Here is a 20,683-nt window from a genome sequence, read left to right on the forward strand (position 1 = left end):
TACAAGACATTTTGTTTGATAATACTTCTATGTAATCTGAAGGTGTTGTATTTATCATATCGATAAGATCCTTTCTCCTTTGAAAAATCCAAGTTTCTCTACGAGAAAACAAGTGTGGTGCCCTGCTATATCACAGGACAATCCAAAACTATGTAAAATAGAAATTTGTGTCTGGTGCTGGTACATGACAGATAGCACTGGATTCTTTGTCTGCAAGGCTTGTTGTGCAATTCTATTGAATGCAAATGGTCTGAATATGAGAGACAGTGTAGAACAGATAGTTGATCTGACATTACTCATTTTGTCCACATCCAGAAATGAAAGCAAGGTATATCTTGTGAAGCACAACCATAGCTGTAACACAGGCAAAGGCAACCAAACAGGAAGTGAATAATTAACTGGTTAATGTGCCTTTGGCCATGGGAGGAATATTGACCAGTTCAGCCGAAAACCCCTCCGCTATCTTACAATCATGAATGGGACAAACAGACGTTTTTATGCCAGACAGATTATGCCTCAGTTTACTATTTCAATCAATTTAAAACTTGTGCCTTCTCCTCATATCCTAGTCTGTGTTTCATCAGATAGTCTGTGACTCAACAGTTTTCCCAAAGTTTAATGCAATTAACCTTAATCATTAGTTTCAAAGTATTTTATACATGTAAATTATACTTTCTTCCAACACATCTATTCTAAGATGCCTATTTATAATTGATTCAATCAACTTTATTTTGAATACTTCAATCATTTATTCCCTTTCTACCCATACCCATGTTTCTCTTGGACTCTTATCTTTTGAACAGCTGAGGTCTTCTCTTCTGTTTACGTAATTTTTTTTATTCTTTCACAGAATGTGGGGATTGCTGGCTAGAAGAGCATTTATTGCCTATCCAAATTTGCCCTCGAGAAGGTGATGCAAATACATCCGCTTTTAGAAAGGCACTTGCAGGATTGTGATCCTGTCCTAGGGAAAGAACGGCAATACCATTCTGAATCAAGATAGTGTGTGGCTTAGAGGAGCCAATGGAAGTAGTAGTATTCGTAAGTAGCTGCTGCCTTTGCCTGGTAAGTTGTAGAGGTTGTGGGCTTGGTGGGTGCTGTTGAATATGTCTTTTCGTGTGCTGTTTTTTCTTAACTACTCCCACTCTCATTCAAAATACCCTAAGTTCAATTTACTTGAAAGTCTCAGTCAATCTTTACTTCACCAAAAAACTGATTACTTGCAATTAAAAACAACTCATGTACACAGTCTTAGTCTATGTTGTTTCGGATTGAACTCCCTTTGGCTATTCATCATGTGGTGCTGTCCTGGTCCTTAGCTTATTACTTATTACCCAGCTTTTAATGCAGTAACATAAGAGAAGAACCCGAGGGAACTACTACAGCAAATCGTGCAGATAGTGTATGATGTCGCCACTGTGCGTTGTTGGTGGTGGTTGGCATGTCAATCAAGTGGCTGCTTTAGCCTGGAAGGTGCCGAGATTCTTGGGTGATATTGGGAGCTAAACTCATCCAGGCAAATGAAGATTATTCCATTATACTCCCAAATTACGCCTTGTAGATGATAGACAAAAAGGAGTCAAAAAGAGACTTACTTGCTGCAGAACTCCCAGTCTTTAACTTGCTCTTACAGGTACAGTGTTTATATGCCTATTCCAGTTTAGCTTCTGATCAATGGTAACTCTTTATCTGGATGTTTTCCTGGAAGTTGTTATCTTTGATTGTGTTTGTTGACCAACTGGACACTAAACATTCAATTTCCTATTGCTGAGAGCATTGAGCTTGGGGTTTGCCAAAAATATTGTTTGATCTGGAGCCAGTGTAGGTTGAGTGGCAACATGAATGGCAGGTTTGGGTAAGAGCACAAGCAGCAAAGTTTGGTGACCTCAAATTCATACGGTAGATGTGGGGTTGTAGCTGAAAATGTATTGGAATAGGTCTATAGAAGGCACAATGGAGGTGTTCAGCAACAGATGAGCTGATGCAAGAGCAGACTTGAGTTTGCAGGTGGAATCAAGCAATCTTAGTGATGGCGTGAGAATGTGAGCAGAAACTTACCTTTGAGCAAAACATGGCATCAAGTCTAGTGGTCTAGAACAGTTCCAGGGAGTGGTAGAGAGTCAGTAACATGGGAAAGGAGTGTGTAGCAAAAAACAATGGCTTCAGACTGGAATCCAAATAAGTCTAATAATTTAGCAACAATGGAGGATTTAAGTGAGAACTGTGTTATCAACATATAAGTGAAAATTAAAGCTATGCTCAGATAACATCAACAAGGGACAGCAAGCAAATCAGAAATAGGTCCTTTACAGGTACCAGGCATGGTACAAAGTAGGAACAGAAGCTATGACAAGGTGTACTCTGGGTATGATTAGGTAGATTAAATGGAAGCAGGCAAGAGCTCCATCTCTGAATTATAGTGCAGAGGTATTGGATGAGAATGGATGGTCACTGATCTCAAAGGCCATAGGCAAGATGAGAAGGGCAACAAGAAGTAGTTCACGTGAGTTCCAGTCATGTAAGGATGTAACTTGCGGCTCTGGAAGAGAATCATTCAGCACTGCAGTAAGCATGGAAACTTGACTGAAAGATTAAAAAATGGACTGGGAGAAATAGGAATGATTTGATAGAAGACAATACATTCAAGTACTCAGAGGAAAAAAAAGTAGTTAGAGATGGAGCAGCAATTTGCATGAATAGTGCAGTTGAAGGTGTTTTTTTTTAGGTGGTGGTGGTGACAGCAGATTTAGAGGAGGAGGAAAGCAACTGAAAAAGAGAATTGTCTACAATATCCTGTAGCAGTGGAGTAATAGGATGGTCAGCAACTTTGTGGAAATAGGTTTCAGAGAACACAACGAAAGGTCTAAAAGGTCATGAGAGAAGACAGGAAAGCAAAGAGAAGAAAATTAAGTACTGCAATATTACAGTGAAAGGAGCTTTAATGATGGACTCATGGTTAAGTTGGGATGTAGAAAAGGTAGGTGATGGGATGGACATGATTTTAGTGACAAAGTTGATGAGCCTCTTGAACTTACAATTGGAGATGGAAGGGGCAGGGAAGAGAAGGTCTACAGTAAAAATGCAAACCACAAGGTATCTCTGCACTCCAGTATGATCCTGGATGAGTGAGTGGTTTTGGTAGAGGATTGCAAGATCAAACAGCACTAGGTAACAACAAGGACTGCAGATGCTGGAAACCAGATTCTGGATTAGTGGTGCTGGAAAAGCACAGCAGTTCAGGCAGCATCCGAGGAGCAGTAAAATCAACGTTTCAGGCAAAAGCCCTTCATCAGGAATACAGGCAGAGTGCCTGAAGGGTGGAAAGATAAGTGAGAGGAGGGTGGGGGTGGGGAGAAAGTAGCATAGAGTCCAATAGGTGAGTGGGGGAGGAGATGAAAGTGATAAGTCAGGGAGGGTGGAGTGGATAGGTGGTAAAGAAGATAGGCAGGTAGGACAATTCATGGGGACAGTGCTGAGCTGGAAGTTTGGAACTGGGGTGAGGTGGGGGAAGGGGAAATGAGGAAACTGTTGAAGTCCACATTGATGCCCTGGGGTTGAAGTGTTCTGAGGTGGAAAATGAGGCGTCTGGTGATGAGGGAGTGGCGGTGAAGGAGGCCCAGGACCTCCATGTCCTCGGCAGAGTAGGAGGGGGAGTTGAAATGTTGGACCACAGGGCAGTGTGGTTGATTGGTGCGGGTGTCCCGGAGATGTTCCCTAAAGCGCTCTGCTCGGAGGTGCCCAGTCTCCCCAATGTAGAGGAGACCGCATCAGGAGCAACGGATACAATAAATGATGGTGGATGCGCAGGTAAAACTTTGATGGATGTGGAAGGCTCCTTTAGGGCCTTGGATAGAGGTGAGGGAGGAGGTGTGGGCGCAGGTTTTACAGTTCCTGCGGTGGCAGGGGAAGGTGCCAGGAGGGGAAGGCGGGTTGTGGGGGGGGCGAGGACCTGATCAGGTAGTCATGGAGGGAACGGTCTTTGCGGAAGGCAAAAAGGGGTGGGGAGGGAAATATATCCCTGGTGGTGGGGTCCGTTTGGAGGTGGCGGAAATGTCGGCAGATGATTTGGTTTATGCAAAGGTTGGTAGGGTGGAAGGTGAGCACCAGGGGCATTCTGCCCTTGTTACAGTTGGAGGGATGGGGTCTGAGGGCGGAGGTGTGGGATGTGGACGAGATGCGCTGAAGGGCATCTTTAACCACGTGGGAAGGGAAATTGCGGTCTCTAAAGAAGGAGGCCATCTGGTGTGTTCTGTGGTGGAACTGGTCCTCCTGGAAGCAGATACGGCGGAGGTGGAGGAATTGGGAATACGGGATGGCATTTTTGCAGGAGGTAGGGTGGAAAGAGGTGTAATCCAGGTAGCTGCGGGAGTCAGTGGGTTTGTAAAAAATGTCGGTGTCAAGTCGGTCGTCATTAATGGAGATGGAGAGGTCCAGGAAGGGGAGGGAGGTGTCAGAGATAGTCCAGGTAAATTTAAGGTCAGGGTGGAATGTGTTGGTGAAGTTGATAAATTGCTCAACCTCCTTGTGGGAGAATGAGGTGGCGCCAATGCAGTCATCAATGTAGCGGAGGAAGAGGTGGGGAGTGGTGCCGGTGTAATTACAGAAGATGGACTGTTCTACGTAGCCAACAAAGAGACAGGCATAGCCGCGGCCCATACGTGTGCCCATGACCACCCCTTTATGGCGGTGGATGGTTAGAGATTGTTAGCTAACTTCTTCAAATCTTGTCCCTTGGACTCCAGAGGGCATAAATGAGGGCCATGAGTAAGGGGGTCTGACAGGCTAAGAGGGAAGGAAGCTTTATTGAGCACTAGCGCATCAAAGCTAGAAGTGACGGTGTGGTTGAGCAATATAGGAGCTGCAGAAATGTTGTGAAAAAGGTCATAAGGCCAGATAATTGGCATTTTAAAAAAGCAACTGTAACTGAACTAGGATAGTGAGAATGATTATTGCTAGAATTGCTCAGAAAATGAAGCCACAGATATCAAAGGAACAAAGTACAAGACAAACGTATGTGGCACTTAAAACTATAATTTCAGAAGTGGTAATAGTTTACCACAACTCTTAGAAATCAAGTTTGCACTTTAAATGTGCACAGAATGCATGCAGCTCAACTGATGAAATTTGACTTTAGACAATTATCTAATATACAGGTTGATTATAAGGTAAAATACAAACTATTCAGCAGGAAATATTTTCTTTCCCTTAAGTGTCAGCCTTTTTAAAGATAATAATAGTGTTATGATCAACCACAGTAGATCTGGAATATATATTCTGACCTGACCAACAACCAGGGTTTGGAACAACACAGAGATCAGGTCATTGTCAAATGGTTCAATTACGAGGCAAAATTTTAAAAGGCTAAGATTTGTTTTCAAAAAAAAAAGGTTTAAAAAAAGGAATCAAACAATTAATGATTTCAAATATTTTTGGAAGTCAGGAGAAAAGGAATGAGTATAGACACTGAACATTTCTTATAAGTATCTTTTTGAACAGTTCACAGATGGCAGTATTAAAAGTATTGATAGACCAATTAGTCATTATAACTTTTAACTGCAATATTACTCAAAGAAATAATATAAAATGCCACTCCAAACTCTCTATTCCTTTCAGTTCAGATTCTTGCACATCCTCAAGCCTTCAGCAACATAAACTATACATTCTTTCATTACCTTTTTATGTCCCCCATGCCTCTAAGATCTTCTTTAATGCCCACTTGTTGGAACAAACATGTGGACCTACCTAAAATCTCCTTCTGCTTGATACCATTTTCCCCTTATGATGTTGTTTTAAAATATATTTTTCCAACTCAAAGGGGTTATACGAATGCTGCAAAAATGTTTCTTTTTACCATAATGGCAACATCGAGTTATGTTCAAGTGTCCTTTTTTTCTTAAAAACCATTAACTAAAGCGATTGAAGATTTGTTTTAAAGCCAGATGAAGCAATTTATGAAATGATTCACCACTTTTGTCATACCCGTAATATGAGAGTTCACGTTTCCACCTCAGATTGACCAAAACAAGATGCCCTTTATTCATTTTGGGATTAACAGAAACAGTTCTGCTTCAACCTGAAGCCAGCAAGGAGGCGGGTGGGAGGTGTTTATTTGATTTACATTCCGATTGGCAAATCACAGAACAGGAATAAAATCCGGGCAACGCCTTTCTGACTGGAACACATGGGCAGTCAGATTTAAGACAGGGCTCTTGGCTTTGGTCCAGAGCTTCAAGTCAAAATGTAAGAAGCTTTTCATTTGCAGTTATAAATAGTTTAAAAAGAAATACAAGCCAAAAAACAAAATCAGGCTGCACCACTTCTTATTAATTTCCATTTTGTTTTTTTTTCTATGTTTTTTCCATTCCATTTTGAGGAATTATCATGACTGTTATGGTACACAGGCAGTCTTATTCCTGCCTGCAAAATAAAGCTGGCCACACTCAACTGTTTCTTCTTCTGCCTTCAAAAAGACTGAGGAATTGCATGTAAATGTCATGTTATGTAAATAACGAAAGTGGTTTTGTTGTGGTATTTCTGACTTCGCTTGGAATTGGGTATTGAGTAGCATGTACATACTTGTGAATAGAACAAGACAGTTGGAATGATTATGGGAATGATTAGCACTGAAGAAAATCTCTAATTGAGATGAGGAGATAATCTTCTCCCAGGTCTCTGTTAATACCATTCTGAAGCGGCTTGTCCATCATTTTCCTCCCAATTTTCCCTTGCTTTGAAGAAACATTTCAATAAAACTAAGTTCCTCCCCCAGTAGCAGATCTATTGTTGATATTTGTCCTTTTAGTTCCACATTAGTAAAAGACAGAAATTGTTATTTTTGAAAGAAACAGCAGAAGTAAAACAAAACATGCCAGCATAGTATCATGACGATTGAGGAGGATCAAAACGATCATGGCACCCCAAGTGGAAAGTTTTAAATCAAAACTAAAAGTGATACATACAAGGCACAGCATGTCGATAAAGGTTATCCCGTATTATCTGTTGTAGCTCGTGATCTGCTGATCCTTTCTGAAATCGTTGACTGAGATAGTGCCGTAGATCTTTATTCAGTTTGCTTCCTACAATGAAACAAAACTATAGTTAGTCAAAAGTATAACTCTTGGTTACTAAATACTATTTGCATATGCCTCCATTTGTGCTTGACCTACTCACAGGACCCTGATGTGCATTTCACAGTCAAGATATCAACTTGAATGGTCACTTTGGATAAAAGCATCAAAAAAAAATTAAGACGCTCAGTTTGCACAATAAATTTAAGTAAAATATGACTGGGACTTTTAAATATGATAAGTGTCCCCAAATCATCTCGTAAGTGCCTTCTTTCATAAAGCAAACTCATTCAAATTTACAAAAAAAATCACTTCACTGGTAAATGTTAAGAATGCATACATTAAAAGGGCTTCAAATGTTCAAAAGTATGAGGTAATGCATTTTGGGAGGACTAACAAAGCAAGGGAGTACACAATAATTTGTGGACCCTTGGAAGTACAGAGGATCAGAGGGGCTTTAGTGTGTACGGCCATACATTCTTGATGGCAGTACGATAGGGAAATAAGGTGGTTAAGGCGGCATATGGAGATTTATCATTATTAGTCATGGAACTGAATACAAGAGCAGAGATTTAATGAAGAATCTGTACAACACGAGTTCATGAATGCAGCATAGATGTTTTGCATCTGGCTGGTAGTGGGTATCTGGAACTCACTGTTTGAAAGGGGAGATAGGCAGGAACCATCATAACATTTAAGCAGTACTTAGAAAAACACTTTAAATGAATAGCATATAAGGCTACGGGTCTTGTGCTGGAAACTGGAACTAGAATAGATAGGTGCTGGCTGATTGGTGCAGACATGATGGGATGAAGGGACTCTTATTACTTAATGACTTACTAAAAGTAGATGAAAAGAATTAAGCCTAACTTGAAGAGTGATCATGCAGTCAGAAGACTGAGTCAAAGGAAATATTGTTTATATTTTGATATACCGTATCTAATTACTACCAAGGCTAAAAGTGAGATTTTGATTTTGTAGCTGATACAAGGACTCATTACATGGCGCTTTAGAAGATTTTGACAAAATTATCTTCAGAAAATGTTAATCACTCTTTCTTGCTATGGATTAGGCTAACAGTACAATATAAAATATCTGTGAATGAATATTAATTGCCAAGAAATGTATGTCAATGTCAATTTGATGCATATTATTAATAGTCACTTGAAGAAAGCCCCTCCAAGAACACCATTCCATCTGTGGGATAAAATTAGCATTTCCAGAAGCAATTAGTAACTTTCAATGAAGTTGAATTATTTTGGTTTCTGTTTTCAAAATGTTGTTTCTGACAACATAAAATGACAATTCAAGTTTGAGAGTTTACTGTGTTTGAACTGCAATGCTAAGTTGATTAGGAGAAGGAAATTACTTCCAATCAACTATCTAATTTAATTCTGCTATTCAGAATGTACAAAGTTCCATTCTACCTTTCAGTCACACTTCCTGGTATTGTCAGAATATATTGAGACTTTCCTTATACCTCAACAGCAAACTCCCTCAAAAGGCTACCATTGATGAATAGATCCAACATTTGACCAACTGGGCTCAACCTTCTACCAACTAAGTTAGAAAGTTTTGACCAAACACCTCCAAAAGTCAACACAAACCCCAGAGACAGAGAGGCGGTATTACATTTTCCCTGTACTGCCACAAGACATAGACTGTATATCAGACCATTAAAGAAATCTCTATCACGTCCTCAGGGATCAGAGGAAGGAAAACCAAACAAATGGTAGTGTTCTTCATGAAATCACCTCCACAAGCATTCAAGTAATACTACTGCAAAATCAATTTTAATGGTCTGAGCAATCACCAGATGATTGAAAAGCACTTAATCCACTATGCTGTTTCCTCAATGCTCAACTGGTCAAATTAATTGGAAAACAACAAAAAAACTTCAGAGGAACTCTGAAGTTCTCTGGGAAGTGTTGGAAGGAGCTTTCTATGAGTCATTGAAATTAATACTAACTTGTCCACTAAGTCATATCATACTTTGAATCAAAATGTCAAAGTGTGATGTAGACAAATGGCCTCAGAGCCAGATGTGACCAAAGACCTGTAAGTTCAGAATCAGTCTGTTCAGTCACATGAAGATCTAAGGCAAACACATTTAGTCCCGAGTACCCATTATCCTCAAATCAAGAGATGGCCAATGATAGTGATTGCTGAATAGAGAAGCACAGTCATTTTGGTTATTTACAGCTTGCAGAATATAATTATCAATTCACAAAGTGAGATTTTGCCTTCGTTACTGCTCTCATTTGTCTGTTCAAAGTAACTGATACTTGGTTACATGTTATGCTCCGAGAGTTTGGTTAGGCCATTTTAGATAAGTAGCCAGTGAAAATGTAGATGTTATATTTCTAAATGCTATGATCAGACATCTATATTAAAATTCTTGCATCCACGTTCAACTTCTTGTTGACATCTTTACCCAATAGAAGTTTTCACATTTATGTTTATAATAGAAATTGCTTACATGCATTAATACTTTAATTACAATCTCTCATTACTAGTGGGACTGTAGTGTCTCAGTCTCGCCTCTCTTTTGTCTGTCTCGCAGGCTAACCAACTCACATTCAATCCAAAATTTATGGAAAATGATGACAGACTGTATGAATTAAAACAGAAATTGAATTACCCCTCTACCCTAATCAAATTATACTCCTAATTCCACATCACCTGCAGATTCTTCACAGCCTGTGTTGAATGCATAAAAAGTCAACTTAGATATTCTAATTCTGTCATGAAGGTAACTATTTAGGTAACAAATTAATTTTGAAAGTTAAATACTTGGATGAGTGAAACTTGATAAACTGTGGGAAACATAAAACATTAATGTTTCACAATGTTATCAATTTCTGTTCTGCAGCTGATCTGTCAAGTCATGCAACTACAAGAGATATAAGAGGTTGTTTTGTACAATGAGAACTGCTGGCACGGAGTCAGGAAGAATTATAGCAGCCAGCGTCTGATGTTTTATGTGCTTGTGTGTTATCTCCTCCCACTAATGGCAAGCAGTTTTCTCAGCCATGTATCAGATCAGACCTTTCTTAACCAAAACATGGCCAACACACTGAAAATGACTCCATCTAAAGCAACATTCCCATGACTGGGTCAAGTTATCTTTTTTCTAAATAATGATAAAAAATCACCAGCTTTCTACAACTCAGAAGTAAAATAAAATGCCAAAGTTGAAGAGAACTAAATCATATCACTGGAGAAATTTACATTTTGAATATTGTCATGTCACATTTTTATCGATCTGATTACATTTTAAAGTCAGACACCTGAAACAGAGTTATTCTTGCATCTAGTCACCAAAATGGACTCTACATACTGTATATTATGACACATATCTCTTTATTGAAGCATGGTCATGGTAAACAAAAACAAAGAGCTGCTCTCGTGCTCATTAAAAGGCCAATGAAACCTTGTTTGAAGCAGTTGTCATGAAAGATTTTACTACTGCTGCCCAGGTAATATCTGAAGTTTTGGCACTGAAGCCCATCTGACACAGGGCCAAATGTAAATTACAGGCAACTGGCAGGTCATGGCAACAGCAAAAGAATCCTTTGTGCAGCCACAGCAAAAGCATAGAGAGAGATTCCTTAATCACCATGAATGTTTGTCAGTTGAAAGAGTTACAGTTAACATACAGATCACAATCAAATCCCCATGTGCTAAAGATTCAGTCACAAGCTCTTTTCTTGTGTCTGGACAATTGCAGGAGGACCAGAAAAATCTACTGAAAACAACAAATGCTAGGGATCACAGTGGGTCAGACAGCATCCATGGAGAGAGAGCAAGCTAACTTTTCAAGTCAAGATAATGCTTCATCTGAGCTCAAGGATCACAATGGTGTGTTGAAGTGGCAGGCATCTGGAAGCTCAGGGTCCTCTTTGTGGACAGAACACAGGTGTCCTGCAAAGCACTAACCCAGTCTGAGCTTTGTTTCCCCAAATGAATTGAATTGAATTTATTGTCACATGTACCGAGGCACAGTGAAAAGCTTTGTCTTGTGAGCAATACAGGCAGATCACAGAATTAAGTAGCATCGATAGTAAATAATAGGTAAACAGCGTCAAAAACAAAAACACAGGTATAGGTGAATGTTAAGAGTTTGAGAGTCTATTCAGTCTTCTAATAACAGTAGGGTAGAAAATGTTATGAAATTGGCTTCTCCCCAATGGGAGAGGTTGTAGAAAAACCATTGCCAGGGTGGGATGGATCTTTAAGAATGCTGGCAGCTTTTCCTTGACAGTGGGCCTGGTAGATGGATTCTATAGGTGGGATGTTGGCCTTTGTGATTGTCCGGGCTGAGTTCACCACTCTCTGTAACTGTCTCCGATCTTGAATGGTACAGTTGCCATACCTGGTAGTGACATATCCAGACAGAATGTTCTCGATGGTGCACCTATAAAAGTTGGCAAGGGTATTCGCCGTCATGTCAAATTTCCTCAGCTGCCTGAGGAAGAAGAGATGTTGGGCCTTTGTAACCAGTGAGTCCACATGAAGAGTCCAAGAAAGCTTGTTGTGGAAGACAACTTCCAGGAGTTTGACTCTCTCCACTCATTCCACCTCTGTGCTGTTAATGTATAGGGGGTACATGAGTAACATCCTGCCAAAAGTCAATAATGAGTTCCTTGGTTTTGCTGGCATTGAGAGCTAGGTTTTCTCAGTGCACCATTTTTTCAGATCTTCCACCTCCCATCTGTAGAGGAGAGGAGATCACATTGTGAGCAGCAAATACAACAGATTGGATTGAATAAAGTGCAGATAAATCACAGCTTCACCCAGAAGATGTGTTAGGGGCCTTTTATAGTCAGGAGGGAGATGCTGTGGAAGGTGTTGGGAGTGAAGGAGGAGTGGACCAGATTATTGCAGAGTGAACAGTCCTTGCAGAAGGCTGACAAGGGTTTGGAGGGGAATATGCAAAAACAGAAAGAACTGCAGATGCTGTAAATCAGAAACAAAAACGGGTGACCTGAAACGTTGACTGATTTTTTTTGTCACAGATGCTGCCAGACCTCCTTAGCTTTTGCAGCAACTTCTGTTTTTGTTTGAAGGAAGCACGCATCTGGTGTGGCATCTCGCTGGAGGTGGTGGAAATGGTGGCTAATGATCCCGTGGATGTGGATGCGGTGGGATGGTAGATGAAGACAAGGTGAACACTATCACTTTTGTGGGAGGGAAGAAAGGGGATAAGGGCTAATGTGCAGGACAGAGATTGGATTCAGCGGAGGACACTGTCAACAACAGTGCGATGGAATCCTCGGTTGAGGAAGAAAGTGGACATTTCAGACGAAAATAGAACTTGTCTGTGGTACTTCCTTTTCAGAGTAAAAAGGATTGTATGTACGGAGATATATTATTCAGAATGCATCAGAGGATTATTATATTCATAGCTGGCAGGAGGAATGAAAGTAACATTTGTTTCTGGAAAAGAACAACAGGTAGGCCATTTTAAGCGTATCCTACTTTTCTATCAGTAATAGAAAATAAAAGCCATGATAATTGGAGTTCAATGTTTCAGCTGAACATATATCCTTAATACTTAGATTATGCTCAAAATTATCTAGATTGTCTTAATACTCCACAGGTTGAGCTTATTCCTTACTATTTCATACCTTCCCTCAGCAGGTCGCAGTTATCAGCATAAACAAAATGAGCTATGCCATATCATTCTGGCTACATTAGTACCATGTTGTATAAATTAACACATTCTCTGTTAAAATATATGCACAAAGATTAAATAAAACCAGTAAAGGTGGGTTGTTGGGATTTTGAAACTATTTCTCCAACTCAAACATCCTTTTAAATAAAAGGATGACAAGAGGAACAGTAAAATTGTTCTTGTGCATTGAGTGGTTTAACCACAACCATTCTAATCCACCAAATTGAACCGTGAGAGATCATGTTATTTATCTGCATTTTAAGCAAGTAACGATTATCCTGCTGTCTCCTGAACAAAGCGCCTAATAGTTGCAAACAAAATTCTGATAACACAGTCACTCATTAATTAATTACTTCTCAACCATCAACAAAAAAAGACTCAAAAAAGTCATACCTAACAATAATCATAGCAAAGATAAGCAAAGTGGATTTTGAAAGTAGGTCTGCAATATTACACATTATGATAAATTTAAGAAAAGAAAATTCACCAGACAATTAGTAGAACTATAGATGTGTAGAACATAGAACATTACAGCACAGTACAGGCCCTTCGGCCCTCTATGTTGCACCAACCTGAAGCCCATTTAACCTACACTATTCCATTATTATCCAAAGACGATTTAAATGCCCTTAAAGATGGTGATTCTACTACTGTTGCTGGCAGCGCATTCCACGCCCCTACTACTCTCTGAGAAAAGAAACTACCTCTGACATCTGTCCTATATCTATTACCTCTCAATTTAAAGCTATGTCCTCTCATACTAGCCATCACCATCCTAGGAAAAAGGTGCTCACTATCCACCCTATCTCATCCTCTAATCAATTTGTGTGTCTCTATTAAGTCACCTCTCAACCTTTTTCTCTCTAATGAAAAGAGCCTCAATTCCCTTAGCCTTTACTAGGATGTTGCCTTCCCTCTATACCAGGCAACATCCTAGTAAATCGCCTCTGAACCCTTTCAAAACTTCTACATCCTATAATGCGGTGATCAGAACTGTACACGATACTCCAAGTGCACCCACACCAGAGTTTTGTACAGCTGCAACATGACCTCATAGCTCCGAAACTCAATCCCTCTCCCAATAAAAACTAACACACCATACAACCCGAACTTATTGTATGGTGTGTTAGTTTTCTGAACAACCCGATCAGCTTGGGTGACAACTTTCAGGGATCTATGCACATGGACACAGAGATCTCTCTGCTCACCCACACTATCATGAATCTTACCATTAGCCCAGTACTCTGTGTTCCTGTCACTCCTTCCAAAGTGAATCACCTCACACCTTTCCACATTAAACTCCATTTACTACCTCTCAGTGCAGCACTGTAGTTTATCGATGTCCCTCCGTAACTGGCAACATCCTTTCGCACTGTCCTCCATTTACTTTACTGTCATTCGCAAATTTACTAACCCAGCTTTCTACACCATCATCCAGGTCATTTATAAAAATGACAAACAGCAGTGGCCCCAGAAACCGATCCTTGAGGTACACCACCAGTAACTGAACTCCAGGATGAACATTTTCCATCAACCACCACCCTGTGTCTTCTATCAGCTAGCCAATTCTGATCCAAACTGCTGAATTGCCCTCAATCCCCCAGCCTCCATATTTTGTGCCGTAGCCTACCATGGGGAACCTTATCAAGCACCTCACTGAAATCCCTATACTCCACATCAATGGCTTTCCCCTCGTTCACCTGTTTGGTCACTTTCTCAAAAGAATTCAATAAGGTTTGTGAGGTACGATCGACCTTTCACAAAACTGTATTGACTATCCCTAATCAACCTACTCCTTTCTAGATGATTATAAATCCTATCTCTTATAATCCTTTCCAACACTATATTCACAACTGATGTAAGGCTTACTGGTCTATAGTTGCTAGGGTTGTCTCTACTCCCCTTCTTGTACAAGGAGACAACATTTACTAACCTACAGCCTTCTGGCATTATTCCTGTAGACAATGATGACATAAAGATCAAAGCCAAGAGCTCTGCAATGTCATCCCTAGCTTCCCAGAGAATCCTAGGACAATACTTCCTCCTTATGAACCTCAATCTCATCTAGTCTAATAACCTGTATCTCAGTATGTTCCTTGACAACATAGTCTTTTTCCTGTGTAAGTACTGATGAAAAATATTCACTTAGCGCTTCCCCTATCTCTGCAGGCTCCACACACAACTTCTCGCGACAGTCCTTGGCAGGCTCTACTCTTACTCTAGAAAACATAAGAAATTCTGCCTTTCTTCTGTGGACGTATTAGAATTTCTAAAATATAAAAAATATTTGCAGCTGATCAAACATATGAGCAAGCTTTTAAATTGGAAGATTTCTGCACTTCCATGTTCATGCATTGTCAGAAAGAGAAGGCAGTTCTCACCAGTCCCTGCTCCTTGGATGCTGCCTGACCTGCTGTGCTTTTCCAGCACCACACTCTCAACTCTAATCTTCAGCATCTGCAGTATTCACTTTCACCTATTTTTCACCAGTATGTCTGAAACATACAGATTGTTCCAGTTGATCTTGGTGTTTACTTACTGTCTTGTCTCCACAACATAACTCAGGGAAAACCAACATCATCATTAATAAGGAACAAGCCTGTGTTGTAAGTTAAATGTATGATAAGTGGAGGTTGGAAGCATTTTTCTTTGAATCACACCCACATGTGTTTTCTGTGCAATATCTCACCTCATGAGATTAAATTTAATTCAGGAGATTGGGAGTTTCTAATGTTAGGTTTAAAAATCAATGAACTGCAATGACTGGGAATAGAACCTTTAATGAAAGATTCAATTAATTTTGTATCTAAGGAAGTGCAAATACAATGTTTATGAGAGCCGCTCACTTCATCAGATTTTTAAAGCATTAGAAATAGCTCAGTGAAAAAGACATTGTGCAATAGTCACTTGATCTCTGCACATACACGCTCTTTGTGCCACCTAGAGGTGGTGTTTATATGGTTAACAGCAATATCTCACTTTCAAATGAGCTTGAGCCAAATGTTTCTCTGGGAAGACAATTCTTCTCTGCTAATGCTACCTAATACATACAAGTGGCTAAAATCAGCATATGGCAACAAATTCAATGGGAAAGATTCATCCAAGAAGTATCTCCATTTTCTTCTTTCATTCATGTCAAAGGATTGCTTGATGTTATTTAAATGATTTGTAGCTCGGGTTGTGGATGAGGTCGTAGATTCGTTTGCCAAGCTGGTGCAATGTTTCATCGCCTCACTAGGTGACATCGTCAGTGTGTCTTCGATAAGATTGCTTGATGGTTAGACTAAGTTACAAATCCCGTTTACGTTAGTGGATTGGTGAATCCAGCCTCTGCCACATAGAAGGACAGCAGAGGCATGAGAACACCTCCTCCCTAAGTCACACACCATACTGACATATCAATGCTCCCTCACTACCACAGGATCAAATTTCTGGAACTTCTTTCCTGACAGCCTGTGGACATATGCACATAACATGGACTGCAGCTGTTCAAGAAAGTGACTTACCACCACCAGCTCAAAGACAAGTTAAACAAAGGCAGTAAATGATGGCTTAACCAGCAAAGCCTGTAAACCACAAATATATAACCTGTTTTTTTTCAAAAGATTCAACTCTAACCGCACAGCCAGTATAGAAAATATATGGAGGAAGCAGCAAACATTTAGACAAATGAGTTCACAATACAAGGTTTGAGACCCATCAGACACTCACTTTGCTGACTAATGGTAAGGAAATAGCATGAAAGAAATGCAATGATATAAATCACATTTTGGGTACTCAGCTTTACTTCAGTTAGAGTTTATTTGTTGATGAACACAAATTTGCATCAATTAGATGTTAGTATCTTCAAAATCTACCACAAGGAAAACCTGTCTATTTCAACCATAAATCATGCCATTTATCAGGTTCTAAGAAATGTGTTCTAACAAATGGACGTTAATCATCTCTGGTCTGTTTCTGATTTTATGCTGGTGTTCTGGCAACTTGGTTTTTAGTTGTATCTTTTGGTTCTCTACCACCTAGCTGTAAATTAATTTAAGTGGCTTTGACCAGTACATGTTAATCCAGTGCAATATTGCCCACATTTTGTAGGAGACAAAAGGAACCTTGTCCCACTTCTTTCTCTACTTTAAATGGATGATAATCCTTTTATCATATTGTTGAATCTTCATTTTCCTCTTGTTTTGCTGCAGTATGTTAACAATGTTCATTGTTGCTTAATAAATCCCCTTATGTTTTGTCAGCTGATAAAATTAGCTACGTACTTCTTCTTTCCAAAGCGACTCAGCAATGCAATGAAACACTCATCAACTTTTTTAAGAAGTGGTTTATATATCAAAACACATCAATTGTAATAAATTGTTACTGAACTCTTATAATGGGCACAGACACACGTTTGTTAATGTGACATAGCTAAATGGCATGTGGGTGGGTGTGAAGAATAATTAGATGTTTGCATTTATCACAAGTCAAAAAAAAGCGCGCTGCACTTAATTAGCCTAACATTTAGACTGTTATTTAATACCACATTACAAGCTGCAGTGCTGCCGCTGTCAATGAATACGTCATACTCTCGTTATGTAACGCAAGCATTCTTGTACCCAAATTTTCACTGCATTTTGTGGTAAACTACATTTTGAAAAAACACCATGCTGTTGTAAACTATTCCATTTAATTTTTATCCAGTTGAGGTGACAGCTGGACATCTACAGTTATTGATTCAATAACTGTGTCAAGAAGTGCCTAAAAATTTGGATACTTCTCTATTCAAGAAAGTGGGGTGGGGGCTCACACATGGAAGAGTGAGAGAGAGAGAGAGAAGACACAGGCCAGTATCTTAACATCTGTCATAGGAGAATCTATTATTAAAAAAGTTACAGTGGGGGCACGGAGAAAAATTGTAACGTCTTCAGGCAGAGTCAACATGGGATTGAGAAAGGTAAGTCATATTTGATTAACTTACTGGAGGTTTTTTGAAGAAGTAGGACCTATGGATTTCTGCACTTCGATTTCCAGAAGCATTCAGCTAGAATGCTTCAAAGGTTACAACACTGAATAAAAAATCATGGTGCAGGGGGTAATCTAATTTTACAGACAGAGGCAGAAATTGCTGGAGAAACTCAGTAGGTCTGGGAGCAGCTGTGGAGAGAAAGCAGAGTTAATGTTTTCGGTCCAGGGACCCTCCTTCACAACTAGTGGTAGCTGGGAAAAGGTGGTCCTTATTTAATAAAGAATGTGAATGCATTTGAAGCACTTCACTTGACTGATACTTGTAATGGGGGTAGGCAGGATATCTTACGAAGAAAGTTTCAAAGACTTTCAGACCATAAAATATAGGAGCAGAATTCAGCCATTCAACCCACTGAGTGTGCTCTGCCATTCAATATGGCTGAAGTGGTTCTCAACCCAATTCTCCTGCCTTACTAATCAATAACCTATCTATCTCCATCTTAAATGCATGCCTCAATAACATGGCCTCTACAGCCTTCTGTGTTAGTGTTAAGTCTCAATCAAGATGCCCCTCATCCTTAGCTTGCTTTTACGCTGCCCCTGATCTCCCTTGTCAGCCATTATCTCGTTCTCCCATTAGTATGTCTCTTCTTCTCTAGGATGAATTTCTGCTGTCCCTCCCTAATTACTCCTGAAACTCCTGTTATTGCTGCCCCACCATTATTCTGCTAAGCTCCCCTTCCAAGCAACTCTGCCCAGCACCTCCCTCATGTCTTTGCAGTTACCTTTCTCAATTGTAATACGATTATATCTGATTCCAGCTTCTGTCTCTTGAACTACAGCGTGAATTCCAGTATGGTCACTGCACCCTAGGGATTAAACACCATAATCAAGTATGTCTCATTTCAACTCACCAAATCCAGAATTGCCTGCTCCCCAGTTGGCTCTACCATAAACTGCGCCATAAAGCTCTCTCGCAGACATTCTACAAATTCCTTTTTCTGGATCCATTACCAACCAGATTTTCCCAATCCACCTACATATTGAAATCCCACTATTATTGTAATAGTGACTTTCTTACATAGATTTTCTACCTCCTGATTTGTTTTCTGCACACATCCTGACTACTGCTAGGAAACCAATACATAACTCCCACCAGGGTCTTTTTTCTTTTGCAGTTCCTCAACTCTATACACACAGATTCTATGATTTCCCATTCTACATCAACTCTTGGCTTCAAGTTAATTTAATTTCTTACCAAAAAGGCGATCCCACCCACTTTGCTCATCTATCTGTTCTGTTGATAAAATGGGTATCACTGGATGTTTAAAAGAAATAATAATGTTATTAAAACATAAAATCTTGAGGGGCCTTGCAACGGTGGAAACTCTTTTGGGAAGGTTTTCTCTTGTGGGAAGGTTACTAACTAAGAGATACACTTCAAAAGCATTTAAAACGGAATTAGGATTACTTTTTTAAATCTCGAGGGTAATGCGTTTTTAAAACTCTCATCCCCAACAAATGGTGGAGTTGGGATCATTGAATGTTTTTACGGCTGATGTACGTAAATTCTGCACTAATAAGGAAGTGGGGGTCGGTGGGAATGTGGTGCTGAAGCCATAATCAGATTACTCGTGATATGACTGACTGACAGAAGTGGGTAAATGGCCAAACTTTTGAGATGGTGAACAGTGCGTTAAATCTATAAGCATGATTATGTGGGTATAAACAAAAACATATAGAGGTCAGTGCACAGTCTGCAATGTACTTCAATATAACACTACTGTTTTATAGAATGGTAAACGTGAAACAAAAACAGGCGATGTTGATAATATACACCAGCTCAGTAAGCACCTATAATAAGAAGGGGTCTCTGAAGTTTTGAGTTTGCAAATATCTTAATCAATCTCTTCAGAGGTGTTATAATACACCTCTGGAGTAGACAGGGCTTGAAATTGGACCTCCTGGCTCACAGGTAGGGGCACCACCACTTTGGGTATGCATCCTTAACAAGAATTACTGACAGGAACAGATAAGAAAAGGACATGTTACTAAGGTTAGAAAATAAATCACCTATTTTAACAATCATAGAAAGAAAATAAATGGATAGAATTTGCTGCTTAGCAAAGATTAATGATACAGTGAGACTTTTCAAGCACAATATACACGAAAAGAAGAGGCCTATACAAACAAAAATACAAGAAAGAAAGAGAGGAGAGAATACTGAGAGAAAGAAAGATGCTTTAAATGGGAAATAGATATTAAACTAAAAAGAACGTGCTGACAAAACCCATCAGGAATATCAGTTTTGAAAAGAGGGAAATGCTATTCATGACCACATGCTTAGAATTCATCTGGTGCTCTGCACTAAAACTACCAAACTCTGTACCAGCACAAACAATCCCACACATTGCTGAAGCAAAACAAAGATAGAGGTCAGAATGACAACTGGAGTAGAATTAAAAATGGAAAATCACAAGGAGGTTTGGATAACATTTGCTGAGACATTCAGTGAAGTGGCCACAAAATGTGTTTGGTCTTCTCCATGTAAGTAGCCCTTTCTCATTCAATAAAAGTCAGCAAAATTAGCAAGTCCATAAAAGAATGGTCTCTCAAATAAAAAAAGGAACATCTGGGGACTCTCAACAATTGTGTCAGGAGACTTATGGCAGACATCATATCCACTCTAAGCTCTCATGAAGAGTCATCTAGACTTGAAACGTTAGCTTGCTTCTCGCCACGGGTGTTGCCTGACCCATTGCACTTTCTAGCAGTTTTGTTTTCAGTACAGATTCCAGCAGTAATTTGCTCCTACTATACTCACTCTGATTATGTGGTGGCAGGTTGCAAGGCAAAAACAGATTGGAAGTAAAGGTTACTGAGCAGGGAGCAAGGTTACTGTGGTGAGGGGGATTTCTCAAAAACCAGAAAGGGGAGTGTGAATCCTGTTGTAGATGGCAAAAATGACAGATGATAATCTGGGTAAATC

At 39.7% G+C, this 20,683-nt stretch overlaps 1 protein-coding gene across 4 annotated transcripts in view; it reads right to left on the reverse strand.

Annotated features, from left to right (window-relative positions):
- Window positions 1-20,683, reverse strand: part of magi1b (membrane associated guanylate kinase, WW and PDZ domain containing 1b) — a 452,840-nt gene that overhangs the window by 187,968 nt on the left and 244,189 nt on the right. For all 4 annotated transcript variants that reach the window (XM_072582487.1, XM_072582486.1, XM_072582485.1 and 1 more), the window contains exon 2: window positions 6,960-7,076. In XM_072582487.1, the coding sequence (XP_072438588.1) occupies window positions 6,960-7,076 (117 nt within the window). The remainder of the gene's footprint in view (window positions 1-6,959; window positions 7,077-20,683) is intronic.

Source organism: Chiloscyllium punctatum, chromosome 12 (assembly GCF_047496795.1).
Source record: "Chiloscyllium punctatum isolate Juve2018m chromosome 12, sChiPun1.3, whole genome shotgun sequence".
Lineage (NCBI taxonomy): Eukaryota > Metazoa > Chordata > Chondrichthyes > Orectolobiformes > Hemiscylliidae > Chiloscyllium > Chiloscyllium punctatum.